The sequence below is a fragment of the Crocuta crocuta genome, unplaced genomic scaffold (assembly GCF_008692635.1).
Source record: "Crocuta crocuta isolate KB4526 unplaced genomic scaffold, BGI_CrCroc_1.0 scaffold175, whole genome shotgun sequence".
NCBI lineage: Eukaryota > Metazoa > Chordata > Mammalia > Carnivora > Hyaenidae > Crocuta > Crocuta crocuta.
In genome coordinates this window covers 1836576-1849693 of record NW_027530988.1, presented here as the reverse complement: position 1 = coordinate 1849693, position 13118 = coordinate 1836576, and the positions used below count along the sequence as shown (strand labels likewise).

Sequence of the window (13118 nt, the reverse complement as noted above, 5' to 3'; positions counted from 1 at the left end):
ATTGAAATTTACACAGACACACACAGACAGACAGACACACACACAGGCACAGACACACACACACACACACACACACACACACACACAAGACAAGTAAACTCCCAGATGCCCAACATTCAGCTTCAACAATTATCAACATTTTACCCCAGTCAAGTTTCAGGATATTAATTAGTAAGACATATCTGGTGGGAGAGCGCCTTCTTTCTATTCATCATTTACCTAAAAAAGTATTTGAGTGCCTACTCTGTGCCAGCTACAAGAGATACAGAGGTGATCAGAACAGACCAGACGCTTCCCACTCAGAGCCTTAAATCCTAGCTGGGAAGAGAGCCAGATTAGCACATAAATAGAATTGTGTTGTTCTTTGGGGAGTGGAGGACATAAACTGTGTGAGGTGGTTGTAAATGGAGCTCAGGAGGGAGCTCCTCAGAAGAGGTGGTCAGGAAAGCCCTCTCTGAGCAGGTGACATTTAGGCTGAGATCTGACAGCTGAGAGAGCCAGGAGCCCAAACAGCTGAGTGTGTCTGCATATTACTTTACTAATTTGTGTTGCCCTGTGAATGAGGAGTGGGGTTCGCATGTGCAGAAAGTATTGCCTCAGGAGACTACTAGCAGCGTGTATTGGAGGAGTGCCTAAATGTGCGGGCCTGCTTTGCCTTCTAGTCTGATCCTAGAGGGGGATCAAGTAGGTGAAGAGTCACAGAAGAGGGAAGGGACATTCAGGCAGAATATAAGACACTGGTCTTGGGCAAGTCAAGAGACCCCAGGCCTTTTCTGCTCCTTCCCCTTTGACGACAGCTTCTGGAACCAGCTGGGGCTTCGTGTCCACAGTACTTCCTGGAAAGCCAGGGGGATTCCTGATGTGGGCCTAGTGCTCTGTGATCCTGTGATCGCAAGCAAGCCACTTAACCTAAGATTTGTGAAAGGGAGAGGTAGTACTCTGTCTCCCGCTTAGGTTTACCATGAAGATCAGAGGAGATAATGTTTGCTTTGGTGAGGAACAGGCTATTGTTGCTGTAAAGATTCTAGATAAAGATGTTGCTGCACCCGCATTGCTTGGTAAATCACTGGAATAATGGATCAGCAAGGAGAAGCAAGGACACCCCAGAGTTTGCTAAAAATAGTTTCTTGAGGTCTTCACTGGAGAGAAGTCCTTTTTAAGGTTAACCCAGTTTCCCCGGATCAAGGCTGGAAGCATGATATGGAGACCCGTTGCTCACCACTCTCTAAACCACATTTCCTTCATCTACTTAAACTCTCTTAAGTCTCACCAGCCTTGTCTTACATTTATATGCTCTTCCCCTAATGTTTTCTTTTTTCCTCCTTGGCCGAATTATATTTGGGTGGTTCAGGGAAGAGGGTAGACAGGCATGCTCCTTTGCCTCAGTGGGATTTTTTGAAAGGTTTTGAACATGGGAGGGATCTCTCCTGTGGACTCTACTGCCTCTGGAATAGGAACATGCTCCCATTTCCAGAGCAAACAGGAAGACTGGGCTCTTTCCGAAGGTGGTGAGAGCCTGCGGGAGCCTTGAGGATGTTCTGGACTGTGAGATGATGGCTGCCCTGAGAAGCTACCCCTGGAGGGTGCTGCAGAGGTCTGCCTTATGCTTTCAGATCTTGTGTCCTGCAGGGTCCCAGGGACCTTTCTGAGGGCAGCGAGGCCCTGGAGGGTGAAAGGGGAGAGAAGAACCAAAACATTCAGGGTAGAGAATCAGGGAGGCCTGAAGTGCTCTGGGGCCAGGAGTAGTGGCTTTTGTCAGAAATGGGGCCACGGCCTTGCCAGTGTTTCTGGCAGGTGCTTCATCAAGCTTTCCCGGAACATGGAAGCCATGGAGGGAGGAAGAAAACGTGCATGCTGGTGTAGTGAGAAGCTCCCATGGCCACAGTGAGGGGAGAGGTGGTCATCTGCTATGGGAAACAGCACACGCTAGTGGCACCTGGAAGCCTGGAGCCCTTGGTCAGCTTGGTGGGCCAGCCTGATGATCAGCACATGGGGTCATGGTCCATCCTCCCAGGTGTTTCCTTATGCAGTAAAACCTTGGTTGGTGAGCATAATTTGTTCCAGAAACACGCCTGTAATCCAAAGCACTCATATATCAAAGGGAATTTCAAGAACATTGGCTTAGTTGTGATCATGTGCCGTTCGGCGTCACATACTGCTCATATTGCAAGATATCCCTTGTTTATCAAGTTAAAGCTTATTAGAATTATTTACTCGTCTTGCGGAACACTTGCAGAACAAGTTACTTGCAATCCAAGGTTTTACTCTGTGTGCATGTGTGTTTACTAAGCTTGTACACCCTTATCCCTTCGACAGTATTGAGAAGTGGGTGGGCTACTTTATATTTTATCCACATGACTGGTGAAAAATTGGGAAGATTCAATGTTTAAGACTAGTGAGGCCGTGAAGCTTATAGTAACAACCGGTTCTCCTGACTTCTGCCCAGGACTTATCCCCAAGATATAACCGAAACCTCCATTATGAAAGTACAGAAGTTGACACATCTCTTTCATGCTTACATATTCACTGGACTGTTAGCTCCTTGAGGACAGAAACTGTGTGTACATTTAATAGGAATGGAACTTTATTGAAATATAATTAACAGATACAAAAATGCACAAGTCCGAGGTGTACATTATGACACATTTTGACATGTGTACACATCCAAGTAACATTCACCCAGATCAAGATACAGATAATTTCCACCACCCGGAAACTTCCCTCATGGCCTTTCCCTGTCAATCCTTCTACCTCAGAGGCATCCACTGTTCTCATTTCTATCACTGGTGAATTAGTTTTGCCTATTCTTGAACTTCATCTGTGTGGAGTCATTGTACAGAGACAATGCCCAGAGCCTGGCACAGGGTCTGGCACGTGGCAGGAAAGCAATGTGAAAGAAAGCCTTGGTTTGGAAACTACCCTGTGAGAGAGCATTGATCTCACTGGGAAACTGAGGCTCTGGGCATTTGGTGATCAGGGCACAAGGCCAGGGCAACCGTGGACCCTACTGCCAGATTCTGAATTCACACCTCTCTCCCGAGGCTCCCCTTAGCTCTCTCCCCCTCTCCTGCCCCCGCTCCCCAGGCTTCCCTTCGTGCTCAGCCAACCTGATGATCCTGGGCAGATAGTGCCCCCTTGCCGCTTGCAGGGCTGGATTCGGCACCCACTTCCCTCTACGGGGAGGTGATAGGATCACACAAGCGCTGGAGCCCCGTGCAGCTACTGGCAAAGGTCAGGGGCTCCGTTCACTGTATGAAAGTCACCAGCCCTTTTATTTTCCTTGGAAGGAGGTTTTCCTAAGTTTTGGGGGGGCTTTCCTCCCTCAGAATCAGCGGACTGAGGGAAAGAGGCCTTTTTGGTGGAGCGCTGCTGCCCCCAGATGGACGGCGGCGGACACTACCACCGAGTGGGATGTCCAAGCTCTGCGTTTTTCGCGTTTTGGGTTCTGGCCTCAGTTCTGAGGCTCCTTTTCTATGGGTCTCCCGCATCCAGGGGTGCTGGTCTCTGAGAGGCAGATTCCGTCAGGGTCATCACCCAGCACCTCAGCCTAGGCCTGGAGTTAAGGGTCTTCCTCCGAGAACCAGCCAGCTCCAGCTGTGTGTGGGGGCAAATGTGGCTTCAGGGAGGGTGGGCTGGACGTAAGCTTAGAGGGCCTGCCCTGTATTAAGCAAATGTTTAATCAGGTGTGGTCAAGGTTTGATCTTAGTGCTTGGTTCAGAGGAGGGGCAGAGGCGGGGTGGGAGAGGCTTCTCTGCGTGCAACCGTGCAACCGGGTGTGCAGCACCTCCCCGGCCTGCTGCCCGCCGGCACCGCCCCCCTCCTCCCCCAGCTCTCCGTCTTCCTGTCGCACCTGCGGTTGTTGGTGGCGGTGTAACGGCCCAGCCTGCCTGGCCCCAGCACGTGGCCTGAGGCGATACTATCTCTCACTCAGTATTTTTAACTCCTCTTTGCAGAGGATGTGGCTTTTGTGGGAGAGCTTCAAAGGGTGCCCTACTTGCCCCTCTGGGCAACTATGACGTCATGGAAATGGGGAGGGGAGGCCCTGAGCCCCCGAACACCTGCAGGGAAGTGGGAGACTTTTTCCACTTCCTGTCCTACTTCTGGCTACTGACTCAGTGTCTGACCTGTTTATTAATTTCAAAATATAGCTTTTTGGCTGATCCTCAGAGGAAACCTTATACGTGTGTGTCTGGGTGAAATGAGGTCTGGAAACCAGGTGGCCTTACACAAAGGCAGGACTCAGGTGGTCCTGCAGGCTTCTAACCAGTCAGCGCACTTATTAACAGAATGACAGCTCTGGGTCCCCACCTGGCTTGCTCCCTGCAGGTCTGTCCTCAGGAGCTCTTTGTCCCACACACTGCTCTGGGAGGTAGACGAGAGAAGTGGTTTTAAGATAGGCCATGTGGGGAAAGTGAGGTGGACCCATAATGTGACCTTCCAGCCTGTACCTTACAATGGTTGCTCAGTGTTCTGGGTTCTGCCTACCCTGCTTCTTGTGTGTTCTCCCAGAGTAACATCCTCTAGACTCTATTGGATGATTGCCTGCCTGGGGGCTTCACTGGCCAATGGGCCATCACTCAGGTTTTGCTTTTCCTGATAGTTCTTGACAGGTTACTCTTAGCTCTTGGCAAAACTGTGAAATAGCAGCTCACCAGCCAACTCCTCTATTAATCTCCGTTTCCCTTTCTCCCTCACCTTCCCCACCAACTTGGCTTCCTTCCCATGCCTAACGGCACTAATTATTTCTTTGTTCATTTGCTAGTTACATGTATATTAAGTGTCTGTTGTGTGTCAGACACTGTGCTAGGTGTTGTAAACACACAGATGAACAAGATACACTTCCCATCCTGAGGAGTGCATAGTTGAGTGGACTTTCTTGCCCAGATGTTACCTGATAACTTAGGTGATACCTGTGAAGGCTTTCCATGTGACCCAGGGGAGTTGGATTTTAATGGGTAAACCAAGAAGATGAATAATCCTTCAAGACTCAGATGGCTGCTTCTGCAGCGGTGGGTCATAGCAGAGGGTCACTCTGTTGGAGCTTAAGACCCCACCCCGCTTCATGCTTGTGTAGCCTGGCCTTCTCTTGATGGGCCAGTGATTCTAATTACACTCAAGGGCAGGTTTCTGGGTCAGAGAATTCTCTAGGATCTTAGGCCTGAGGTTGTGAAAAGTGATTTGGTTCATTCTTCTGCCTTCAGGGCTGGCCTGTGCTTATGCCTTTTGGGGCAGGAGGGTGTCTGTCCAGACAAATCCGTTCTACATCTGGCCTTGGTGACATATTCTCTAGTGGGATGGACAGTGGCCTCCTTTCCTTGAGGCTGGTCCCTGTTCATGGGGCCTGGGACTCTTCAGGGCTGGGCCTTGCTATGGATGCAATGACTGTGTCTCTAGGTTTTCTCAGCAGCCTTTTCCTCTCAGGCTGAGCAATGCCTGGTCCTTTACTGCACTGAGGGGCTCTGCTGCAGTGACCCTAGGCCTAGCACTGACCCTCCCAGTGGGCACAGGGACCCTGTATCTGGGCCACCTTGTAAGGCTACTTTAATTCCCTCTGACGCCTTTGGTGGGCCCTGGGGCCAGACATGAGGACAGAGTGGATAAAGATGAGCACAGTCTCTGCACCACCCCCTCAGCACCCCCACTTGCTCCTGGTCTGTCCTCTGACTCGGCTCTAGGTAGCTTTAGGTGTAACTGCCTTAGACTTGAAGGAGGGTTCTTATAGGGATCGAGGAACCCTGGTTTGGGATGGAAATGCCTCTGCTTTCCAGATGGCCTCCTACCTGCCTGAGGCCTTGTCACCCTTGGCTTGGGCTGGGCCCAGAAGGAGGAGGCCTTCCTCTCTCCCTGGGTCTGGTGGGTGGATCCCCAGTCACTGACCATCACCTCATAGGTCCTTGGGTGGCCTTAGGGGTCCATGACTTCAGGGCCCTGACAGCTGAGGGCCCCGGGCTGGGGCTGACTCCACAGGCTCCCTTGGCCTCCTTCAGTCTGAGCTTCCTCCCGGGTTCTGGAAGGGGTCTCTCTGTCCGGTCCCCTGCCCTAAAGCCCCTGTGTCCCCTTTAGTCTCAGCATCTTTGCCACCAACTCTCAGGAGCTGAGCTGCTCTCCAGCCACCCACACATCCTTTGCCTGGGTCTTTTGCATACAGACCAGAGTGAATTCCTACTTTAGAAGAAAACAAAAAACAAAACAAAAATGAATTTGCCTTATGATTTTAACGGTTGATAAAGGCTTGCTCTGTGAACCCTCCTAGGAGCATTTGCATTTAATATGGGGAGGAGAATGCTTTAATTAAAAGATATTTCCGCTGGGATCTCTGTTGCATCAGATTGATGGGGAGACAGTTTTCAGTTCCCCACAGGTGGCTGGATCTCACTTTTGGGAAGGTGGTCTCTGTCCTGTGTGACAGTGATCTGCTAGGATGGGATTTCCTCTGCCGCTGTTCCCTTCAGTGATCTTTAAAGGGGCCTGTATTCAGGCCTCAGATGAGGGAGTTCTGAGAGAACTGAGGATTCTGTGACTACCCTCAGTAAGGCCAGCCAGGAGATGGACAGTGGCTCTTAGTTCCGAATGGAGGCCACAGGATCAGAGATGCATGGAACTCCCGTGCATCTTCCTTCCCGGCAGCCTTCCAGTCCTATGTGACATTTTATAGGTGGTGATCCTGGGGCTCATGGAGGGGAGGGACATGCCTAACTCACGTCTTGGAGCTGGTGGTCTATCCCTGTGATAAGAAGCAGGCCTGAACTGTAGCTTGGAAGGATTTGTATATTAATGGTTGGTGTGGCCAGAGACACATGGGTGAACCATAGAGGTGTTTGGGAATAGGGCCCTCTCTTACCCCTGGGAATTGGTAAGCACTGGGCTTGATATCAGTAATGGTGAGGAGGATGGCCGAATCTCTGAGGGATGTTCCCATCAGTGTCCATGGCCCCAGGGAAAGGCACTCAGGCAGCAGGAGGCTCAGAAGAATCCCAAGGACCCCCAGGGAACTCTACCTCCTGTCTTGTAGGTGAGAGCTTGAGATATCCACAGTCCTTGGCAGAGTCCCTGGGCTTGAGGGGAGAGGACCCATTTCTCACATCCAGGGTGGGGGGAATAGAAAGTCTGGCTAATCTTCACCCCCTTCTAAAAGTTGGGGCATTGGGTTGGGACCCAGGCAGTGGAGTGGTGGTTGGTCCCCAGCCATGAATTTGTGGGGGCAATGCACCATTTCAGTGGGAATCCAGTTTGAAAGGAAAGGCAAAGGAAATGTTCCCGGAAGGCAGGAGTCAGTGGGTGGCATTTTGAGGATACTTGCTGTGTGGTCTCTGTCTGCTAAATTTCAACTGCAAGCCATTACCAGTCATGGATGTAGGCTGTCTGCTATGGGTGGCCCAGTGGTGTGGCCTGAAAATGGAAGAGCAGGGACGTAAACTTTTAAGTGGGTTTGCTTGGCCCCCAGCACAGCCTTCTAAGTGGAATTTTTAAGAGGTTGTTCCAGGAAGAGGTTGACTTAAGCAACTTGTTGAGTTAGGCTTTCTGAATGGCATTAGGACGAACGCCTTGGTTTCTTTCTGCCCAGCCAGTGATCAAGAGCAAGCCAAAAGTGACCCTGACCAAACACAGTCAAACAGGAGCACAGTCTCTGCTCTTTCAATCACCTTTAATGAAGTCATAGGCAGCAGAATATACAATGTGGCTCAGATACACAGCACAGCAAGGTCTAGATAATAATTTTCCCCACATCTTGGGGAAAAGTGTAATGTGTTATTCCTTTATGAACGTTATTTAAAACATATAAACTCCTCACAACATTCTCCAGGAGCTAGAGCCCAAGAGGACCCACTGGGGATCCCTCAAACAGGGGACATATGGGCAGTCTCAGGGGAAGGTTGGGGAGTTTCTCCCCAGCCAGGTGAGGCCACAGTAGCCCTGTGCCTTTGCCGGGAGTGTCAGGCAGTGACAAGCAGCGATGAGGGGACAGAGGGGGTCGTAGCGGTGTTTGGCAGCTCTTCAGCATCTTGATCACAAACATCTGACAGGATCTGGTCAGTGGCATTGCCAGTGGGACCAGAGAGGCGGAGGGAACCTTCTTCTCCATGGTGGCAGGAGTGTGCCTCTCTGCTTGAAGAGGGGGAGGAGGTGCGGCGGGAGCAGGGGAGCGCTGGGCTCTCACATTCTTGGTGACCTGGGATGGGGAAGATCAGAAGTCAGGCTATATACTGAGGAGACAGACTCAAGACAGTTAGGGATGTGAAGGAGATGCCTGTATTGCAGAGTTCTAATGGACTCTGGAGTTCTTTTTGCTGGTGACCCAACAGGATGCACTTGTCAGTAGGATGACCAGGGATACTGAGAGAGAAGGGTATGGAGATGCTAGCCAGGATTAGGGTGTAAGAGGAATATAATGTCTTACCACCATATTGGGTATGGAGGAGATGAGGAAAGGAATTGTGGCCCCCTCTAGGTTTTGCAGTGAAATTGGTACAGTGGAAGACATGGGTATGAATGAGTCTGGGTTCTGAGTTTCTCTTATTCTTTGACTCTAATTAGTGAGTGGCCCTTGATGTTACTTGGCCTCAACTTCTTTTCCAAAGTGAGGATAATAACAGCCGTCCTGCATGATTCATAGGGGAGCCGTGGCTCAACTGAGGTGACTGTTGTCACCTGAGGAGTGTACTGTGTTATACCAATGATCCAGGCCAAAGTTTCCCTAATAGGAAAAAGTGGAAGAGTTTGGTGTGCCCAGCCTTAGGAACTAAAAGTGAAACCCTGGAGGGAGGTTTGCTTTCTGACTTTGGGGACCCATGCTAAGACCCTCACGGCCTGCACTCCCACTGGAGATGCCTGCTTACCTCAGCTGGACCACAACCTCAGCGTCATGAGCAGATTAAAGCCAACCACCTTCAGGAGGAGGATACGGAGCCCAATCACTATCAGGTTGTGGAGATTTAGGTCCATATCTGCAAAACCAAGAGATTATTGGCATGTACACCCGAGGTCTGCACAGCCCCTGTGACCGACCCACAATTTCCCCCAAAGCCTCAGCTCCTGGCCCACCTCTTTCTTTGAACTTGGGTACACATCCCCTCCTAAGCGTATTTGTATGTTCCTCCAGGGTCAACAGGATTCCGTTTCAAAAGGAAAACACCAACTGCACTCAAGTCTTTATTTTATTTCTGCATCCCTCAGGAGCAGGGATGGGGTGGTGTTCAGAACTCACTGTAATCCCTTGGGTCTGGGGCCCTGAGTGAGGAGCTGGTATCTGGATCCCAAGGGGGATCATTCAATGAAAATGGCTCAGATGGAAATGGATGGGCCCAGGGTAGGTGGCAAGGAGAGGTGAGGATGCTGAGAGATAAGACTACTGCCCATGTGAGTTCTGCTGCTTTTCTTGAAAGGAGGCAGACAGAGAGAAAATGTCCTGAGGGTGATCTGGTTAGTTCAGGGCTTTGTGTAAGTAGTGGGGAAATATCAAAGCTGGGCCGAGAAACTTTCTTTGGTTCTTCTGACAGTGGAGCAGTAGAAAGGAATACAGAGGCCTAGGAGTGAGTCATGGTCTAGTAAACTAGAGACTCATCCTGAAAGTACTTAGAAGGGAAAAGAACATTAGAGATGGTGAGAGGAGCCTGGGCATTCCAGAATGTTCCTGTTACTCCTAACTTCATTCTAGATCCACATATTCCCTCCCACCTCTCCTAGCTAGTCCGGGTGATTATGGATGCATTTTAAGCCAGGACAGACCCCTTTCTTACCTGTTTCAAAGCCTTTCTCTACCAGATCGGCATCACAGGAAAATTCTAAAAGGAGAAACAAAGAAATTTTCTTAGAGTTGAGTGCTGACTTTCCCACCCCAGACCTTGGATTTGGGCAGATGAATGTCTGTCTATAGACTTTCCACGTTCTCTCATGGAGACGTCTGGAGGGAACTTTTTGCATATGGGCACCTGCTGGGAGAGCCCCTGGTATTGGTGGGATCAACACCCTGGCTTCTGGGTTCCACTCTATTCACTTAACAAACACTGGTCGTGCAAAGTACACATTATATGACACGAGGCCACAAGGAGCCATCAGACACAGACCCTGCCCTTGGGTAAGTTCCAGGAAGAGGCAGTAAGACACACACAGTGACAAGTGCCATAAAGAGTGTGGATGTTTTCATGTGTCCCACAAAGTTTGAATCCCTGTACTCCAAATTTGTTCCTTTGTTGTCACCATCTCAGTAAATGGCACTGTCATTGACTCAGCTGCTCGGGCATACAATCCAGCTGCCTTCCTTGATCTCCACTTTCCTTCTCACCCCTCCATGGTTCTTTTTTTTTTTTTTTTAAATTTTTTTTAATGTTTTATTTATTTCTAGGAGAGAGAGAGAGGGGAGAGAGAGACAGAGAGAGACAGAGAGAGAGACAGCGTGAGCAGGGGAGGGTCAGAGAGAGAGGGAGTCACAGACTCTGAAACAGGCTCCAGGCTCTGAGCTGGCAGTCAGCACAGAGCCCGACGCAGGGCTCGAACCCACGAACCGTGAGATCATGACCTAAGCGAAAGTCGGACGCTTAACCAACTAAGCCACCCAGGTGCCCCCACCCCTCCATGGTTCTAACTTTGAATCTGAGACAGTGTTGGCCACTCAACTCCCTTGCTGCCTCCCTGTCCCGGCTTCCATCATCTCTCTGCTGCAACAGCTTCCTTTCTGCTTCCACTCTTGGTTCCTACAATCCATTTTTCACTCAGAAATCAGAGTGCTCTTTTCAATAAAGTAAATTGGATGCCATTCTCCTGCTTAAAACCAATTGATAGCTTCTCATTGTACTTAGAATGGTGGCTACCCCCTCATGACCTAGGAGGCCCTGTGTTGTGACCCTTCCCTACTTCCTCCATCTCATTTCCTGTTGCTCTGCCCCTTTTCTCACTGTGCTCCAGCCTCAGGCCTGCACAGGATCCTCCCTTTGCCCTTGGCACGGCTGGTTCCTTCTTATCCTTTAAGTATCATCTCACAGAGCATTTCTCCAGAGAGCCCTTCCCTGACTTTTTGTCCCAAAGTTGGCTGTTTCCTCAACTCCCAAGTTAAAGTACATATTACAATCTGAAGTTATCTAGATTTCTGATTGCTGATGGATGGTCTCTCCCAACTAAAATGGAGCTTCCTTATGTCATACACCTCATTGGATTTATTTACTCCTCCACTCCAGCACCTGGCATTGTACAGGCACAATCAATGTTGAATGAATGAACAACTGGGTGAGGTTAGACCTTTGGCAGAGAGACAGAAACAAGGGATGGTATCTTGGAGAAAGGCATTAAACTGGGGCCTGGAAGAGCAGCAAGTGGCAAACAGCCTAAGCAGAGGCAAGGAGGCAGGAACTCAGGGCAGGTGAGAGGCCAGTGCCCTTCTTGCCACCTTCTCCCCATCTGTTCTTTGCCCATGACAGCCTGCGACCTGCTGCAAGGAGCTCACTGGTGCTCAGTAACAAGACGGTAGGGGCTCTGCTGACAATTGATGAAGCTGAGACAGCCAGTCATAGCAGCTTTTAGATGCCATCCATCTGAGCTCCAGGAATAACCAGGCCTCCCAAAGAGAGGAGATTGGGCTTGCATAGGCACCAAGGCTGACTCACCCGAGCTGGAGTGGAAGGTCTGGTTGAAGGTACTCCTGCATCCCAAATCAAAGTTGGTGCTCCAGGCCACGGCCCCATTGCTCTTAGAATCCATAGTCTTCATGTCCAGCACAGTACTTGCCAATCTAGTCATGTTGGACTCTCTGGCTTGTTCTACATCGTCTCGTGAATCAAAATCGGTGAACAGGCAGACAGAGGTGTTAATGGATTTAGAACTTTTCAGCTCGTACACGGCGGGGTCAGGGTTCTGAATAGCTGTGGGCCAAGAGAACCCGGGTTAGGAAATGTCCATTTCCCCCCTACCCGAACCCAGGTGTGAGTTCAGATGCCAATCCAGATGGGTAAGAGCAGGGCTCTGTGGGGCTGGAAAGTCACATACTCAGGCTTTGATGCGAAAGAACATTTCAGAAACCAGTTGTTCCAAGTGGACTGGGAGTCAGAGACAGGTTTAAATCATGAGTCCTGACCGAGAGGCCAGGCTCTCAGTGAAGGCTCTCTACCTGGCCCTGCCTGCCATTCAAGAAAACCAGAAAGGGTTGGCTACTTAATGATATTGCTCATTCTTTTTCTTAAGAGGAACTTCTTCAAAAGCACAGGGGGCTTACTAAGCCACAATATAGCACTGGCAGGACAAAACAGGCCTAGAAAAAGGGGCTAGCAGGGCAAACCATATGCCTTGGAATCTGGGGTGGTTTCCCCCAACTGAGACTGGGTACTGACAGGAATCAGAGGTTTATTATTGGCTGGCGTTAAGTTGGAAGGTGGGTCCCATCACCAGGAGATTTTTTTATTGATAACAGTTTTAGACAATAAATTGGGGCATGTGCGTCCCAGTCCTGGTTTTACTGTTCACTAGATACAGGGCCCTGTGCAAGTCACATCAGCTCCTTAAATGTCAGGAATTTCATCTAGAAAATGGAGATATTGCCTCCTCCACCTTCCTAACCAGGCTATTCTGAGAAACAAAGGGGGATTTTGTCCTTATAGAATTATATCAATAAACTGTAAAGCACTGAATAAATGTTAGTGATACTACCAGGACATTGCCGTAATAACATGCTACCGAGTTATACACAATTTCTGCTCTTCACCCCCAGGAAGCAGAGGCTGTTGGAGGCTTGTCCTCCGTGCTGAGAATCATTTTTCAGTATTTCTGTAGGATTTTGTGTTTTTAATGTAACTCTCATTGTTTATTCTTTCAGACCTCCTTGCCTTCAGAGGAGGAAGCAGAGGTTTGCTGGGAGGGTTAACACGCTGGGGCCACCCAGAGAGTTTAGAGCAGCACTGGGACTCGAGCTTCCTGCCCCTGTGGTTCTCTGCTCCCACAGCTCCTCACCATGCATGCAAGGTTTCTCAGACCAGGGGTGCACCCCACGTGTGAGGCCAGCCAGGGTGGCCTTGGCCATGCAGACTTCCGGCTGGACCCAAAACCAGGGAAATCAGCCTTTGGCATGGCCTTAGGTTGCTGAGTCAAGGCATCCCAAGGGTGTGGGGCTGTTCCTGAAGCAGCAGAACAAGGGT

The 13118-nt window shown here is 49.9% G+C and overlaps 1 gene segment (V, D, J or C); it reads right to left on the bottom strand.

The window, feature by feature from the left end:
• Positions 1 to 7628: 7628 nt before the first annotated feature.
• Positions 7629 to 13118, bottom strand: part of LOC144236706 (T cell receptor alpha chain constant-like) — a 49037-nt gene continuing 43547 nt past the window's right edge. Inside the window, 4 exon segments of the C gene segment in view lie at positions 7629 to 8170; positions 8838 to 8945; positions 9738 to 9782; positions 11598 to 11852. Of these exon segments, the coding sequence occupies positions 8839 to 8945; positions 9738 to 9782; positions 11598 to 11852 (407 nt within the window).